General features: G+C 42.9%; 1 protein-coding gene across 2 annotated transcripts in view; it reads right to left on the minus strand.

Moving 5' to 3' along the window:
• Positions 1 to 1842: 1842 nt before the first annotated feature.
• LOC101863324 overlaps positions 1843 to 4859 on the minus strand; it is a 12227-nt gene continuing 9210 nt past the window's right edge. For both annotated transcript variants that reach the window (XM_005092242.3, XM_005092240.3), the window contains exon 2: positions 1843 to 3132. In XM_005092242.3, coding sequence (XP_005092299.1) covers positions 1944 to 2969 — 1026 coding nt within the window. In that variant the 5' untranslated portion in view covers positions 2970 to 3132 and the 3' untranslated portion in view covers positions 1843 to 1943. The remainder of the gene's footprint in view (positions 3133 to 4859) is intronic.

Consider the following 4859-nt stretch of genomic DNA (forward strand, 5'->3'; position numbering starts at 1 on the left):
ACACCTACACCAAAAAAGACGAAATGTGCTGTTTTCCTCATATTCCAGTACTGTCAACTGCTTAATCCTTTCCGAGCCATACCGGCCTAAACGACCTTCCCGTCATAATGTTGCCATACCAGCCTAAACGACCTTCCCGTCATAATGTAGCCATACCGGCCTAAACGACCTTGTTGCCATACCGGCCTAAACGACCTTCCCGCCATAATGTTGCCATACCGGCCTAGACGACCTTCCCGTCATGTTGCCATACCGCTTTTACCGGCTTTTCCGCTGTAGAGCCATACCGGCTTGACACACCTACATTTAGTACGGGCTTAGAAAACAGAACAGTCCACTCTAAATTTAGATGCTGGTGTCCTTAGTATTTGTATGTGAAATTAGAATGATATATGACGCATAGATCAAAAGTAAAAGCAATTTCTTCGTTACTCCCCCTGAACCTCTAAAACACTAAAATAATTCGGTTCTGTAAAGCCATCAGCTGGTCAAAATTTTGGTTCTGGTGTGCTGACCTGCGGATGTATGTATGGTGCTAACAGGGTTACTGCTCAGCAAATTGGAATTTTAAGATATGGTTGTGTAAGCTACCTATGGACTCATATATAACGTCCTGCAGCGGGAATTCAATCCAGATTCAATAGATTATGGAATAAAGTTTTGGCTGAGAGAAACACGTCGACACGTTCACGAACATTTGGTGCTTTTGTTTGTTGGAGTAAAGAGAATCACATCGACACAATAATGGACATTTAGTTGATTTAGTGCTGGGAAAAAGTCAGACACACAGGCAGAAACAACAGATGGGAAAGTAAAGAAGTAAAACCTATCAGTGGCGCCCTCCAACCACTCACGACATCTGGTGCAATAACTAACATTTAGTGCAGTAAAAAATGAAAATATTCAGAAAGTAACTAAACAAGGAAAGAAAAGAAGTAGGACGTACAACCCGTGCCCTCCAACCATCCGCTTTGTGGTAGTTTTTGCTTTTTTAGATATCAAAGAAATGGAAAAAAAGTGTTAGTAGACAGACAAACAACAGTGGGAAAATGGACTCTTTAACAGTGTCATTGTTGCACATTACATATTATGTTATGATCACAAACGAGTTGCACCAGCAACAATTAATACTGACAGGAAATAGTTTCACGGGGTTGTGAGAAAAAGGAGGCGGTGGTGCTCTTTGACACGACGAAAATCTTATGTCATTTCGACTTTTGTCCACAATAGTGAAAGAAATTATCACAACAGCAGTTTGTAGTGGGTATCCTTGGGTCGATTTCTCACTTCTTTTGTTAGCTTGAAATCCATTTTCCCACCCCCTATCAGCACATATCTAGTTCTTGAAAGAGTTCAAGATAATGTCTCCGAATAAGTATCCATTTTTGAATACAAAGTGGTGTAAAGTCTTACCACGCATCCAAACGACTGAAGTTTAAAAGTGTATTCGAATCCCGGCCTGGCATTGTAGCCCAATGTAACACAAACTTCTGACCCAAAGGAGAGCCGCGAGCCACCATGATAAACATACGTTTCCGTGGCTCTTTGGGTGCCCAACGGCCAGGTGCTGAAACACGGTCTGTTACGCTTACCTTTTAACCAGCGGTTGCCAACCTGGGAGATATCGCCATTTTGTGTGCGATTTAGTAATTTGGAGGGTGGTGGGTATCACTCGCGTTATGACTTGTTCTGAAATACAAGCAGGCGTACAGTTCTAAAATTCCAACCTCTTAAAAGTGGCAGAAGGTGGGCGCTGACTATTAAAATGTTGACCAGCACTGCTACTGTTCTGTCCATCACTTGAAAACGCACAAGGGGCTTGGTTTTTCAGTTTATCCCCCCCAATCCCAACGAGTCGAAGTGGGCTATTTCGGCCGTGTTAGTTAACATGCTGTATCAGTGTTTTGTGGAGCTTACAGAAGGTGACGTCATCAGATTAGTCCTCACCAGGTTAGCTCCGCCATGGCCCAACAGTTCTGCAGCGGGATCTGTGAGGTGTGCTCTAAGACTCTGTTATTATTCCGCCTGTTCAAGATCCTCTGTCTCGCTCTGGTCACATTCCTGTTCGGGGCGGGCGCCGTTTTGATCCTGTCTATTCTCTCAGCGCTGGACAGGCCCAGGTCAGGGTCAACAGTGACGGCCACTTCCGGTGACATCTGGCTGTGTTTGACGTCATAGAGTCTCGCGGCGCCGCTGTTGCTCCGTCTGACACGTCCTGGCTCATATGTCACGTGGTTTCCAGATCGTCGTGGACCGCTGGCTGACCGGAAATGTCCGGCTCCTTGCTGCGCTGCAAGCTGTCTCGCCGTATGTGGCGCTTGCAGCTGCAAGCCGTTGTTGTTGTGGGTGTGGCTTCCACTGACAAAGTGGGCGTGGCTGTGTTGATGGGTGTGTCGGCGGGGTTGAGACGAGGAGCGAGAGCGAGTGTGGGGGTTTCTCACTGGCTCCTCCCCGTTGACGATGATGATGGGCACATGATCGTCAGTGGATGCTTTGGAGGAAGGCCTGTCAATCGTTGACACGCTATTCGCATTAAGAACAGGCAAGCCTTGTACTAATCTGTCAATCTTCCTCCTCTGTTCATGGTAATGATTATACGTCAACTTCACAAACGGAAAAGACCCGCTAATGCTGTCCCTTTTGGTGTTGAGCAAAGAGTCAGCAGCCCCTAAGGCGTGTCCGTTGATTCTGTGAGCATTTTCCACTCTGTTGTTGCTGTGGGAAGTACCGTTCCTCCCGTTATAAATAGCGTCAACACCACCACCATTATGGTTTAGGATATTTTCCCGGTTCTCGATGTGCTCTCCGTTCTCACCCGCTGACACGACAGAGTTCCCGCATATACCGTCTTCTGCTACGTGGCCAATGACGGACCTGCATATGGTGCCATTTCTCAGATACTGCGCTACTTCTTCACACCAAGTTTCGATTCTTTTTCTCTTAAACGATGACATTGCCGACATGATCATCTCTGTAATGGCTCATCTGGAAATGTGTTGAGCAAAGCGAGGGTCCATGGCCGATAACTCCGATTGTCGAGGTTACTGGTGGAGGTCAGGAAAGAAGTGGCGGCAGATGAGCAAATAACAGAGGCGCATTTAGCCTTGGTCTGTCCTGTTTCACTGCTAAGACCTGTAGGAACAAAAATGATAAAACTTACAAAATATATATTGCGTAAACTGCATTTTAAAAAACTCGAATAATATTGTCTTTGTTTTCGTGTCCCATTAAAATTCCTTTTACAATTAAAACTGTTCTTTATTTGTTTTGAAACAATATTCTCATAATTTGTGTTTACCTCTAAAACGATCGAAAGTGCGTATTTTATTCCTATCTTGACATTATTCTGATCCTTTCAGAGGCTGGCCCCTTCAACACAAGCTGTGTGAGATACGACCTTCCTACACTTTTTTAAACTTTTTCAAAATATCTTCTTTATGGGGGGCCAAAGGGGTGGGGTGTGTCATGTGATCTTGTAAAGGGAATAATCCCAGGAAGGAATAAAACTGCTGAAGACGACGACGTAGTTTCTTGACCTATTGTAGAAGGGAAAAAATCACATAATACTTTCACTACTTTTCCTGCCTTCTTTCTCTCTTGTTTTATTTTCTCTTTGGCCTGTCCAGTGTGTGTGTCCGACTGTAATAGTTCCCATCAAATATGTTCAACTCCAGCCTTCTGTTACCTAAAAAAAGTGGATAGGTGGTTTAGCGTATAAAGTACTTGCATATTGTTATTTAACAAAGAGAGAGAGGAGCCAAAGAAAATAACAGGTTATCAGAATTGACCTGAACATTAATCCTTTTTTTTTTTCATTTTTAAAAATATATTTTGAACTGAAAAAAATACACATTGAAAACTGAGTTACTTCGTCTCCTTGTTTCTTAATTATACTCCATGACCCGAAATATTCATTCATTTATTCATTCATTCATTCATTCGTTCATTCATTCATTCATTTCCAAAGGGGAGATATTAACATGTTCTTATCCACAGTAGATTGTAAATGAGCTGATTTATCAATGTCAAGCTCATAATGTACCGGAACAATATAGGGGGAATTGCTACTTTTTCTTTCCTCAACTTTACTATCGTCATGTTTCCTCTACTTATTTTGTATGTTTGTCACTCTCTTGTGAACTACTATTTCCAGGGTGCCTTGATAGTCGAAGCAGACTTTATGTTGTTCAAGCTAGAGAGGTGAGTAGAGTAAGCTTGATTATTCATTTGGACTTCTCTATTGACATCCACCCCTTGACGCTCATATGACCTTATGCAGTTGCGAATGCGGTAAAACCTTACTAAAACTAAAGCTCATTCATTCATTCATTCATTCATTCATTCATTCATTCATTCATTCATTCATTCATTCATTCATTTCGTCCTGTACTTAAATTACGACCCGCGTGATGTAATCGTGGGCTTCTTTGACAAACAAAAGGAACACCACTTTTAAATTGGACATTGCCGCTCTTTGCGTGCAAGCCCTATTTATAACGTCAAACAGTTACATCCCAGACGATCGTGCTGAACTTTCTATGGCAAAACTACAACATACCGTCGTATCGAGTAGCACTGAGCAGGTTCATAAAACTGTTACTTTCAGGCAGATATTAGCTCTGCATCGAGAGTCAACTTGTCTTTACTCTACAGTCGTTACGTGACAGAATAGAGTGCTGAACATGGTTCGTCTGTTTTGTGCTCGGACAAGCAATGGTTCAAAGGGTTATAACTGTGTAAACAACTTGATAGTTTGGTGATTGCGAGGAAAGAGTAGAGTCACCTCCCCTGCTTTATGCTTCACCCACGTCGGGGGAAAAAGATATTTTCAGAGCAGTAATTTGCTGAAAGCAAAATCT

Source organism: Aplysia californica, unplaced genomic scaffold (genome assembly GCF_000002075.1).
Source record: "Aplysia californica isolate F4 #8 unplaced genomic scaffold, AplCal3.0 scaffold00043, whole genome shotgun sequence".
NCBI classification, from domain to species: Eukaryota; Metazoa; Mollusca; class Gastropoda; order Aplysiida; family Aplysiidae; genus Aplysia; species Aplysia californica.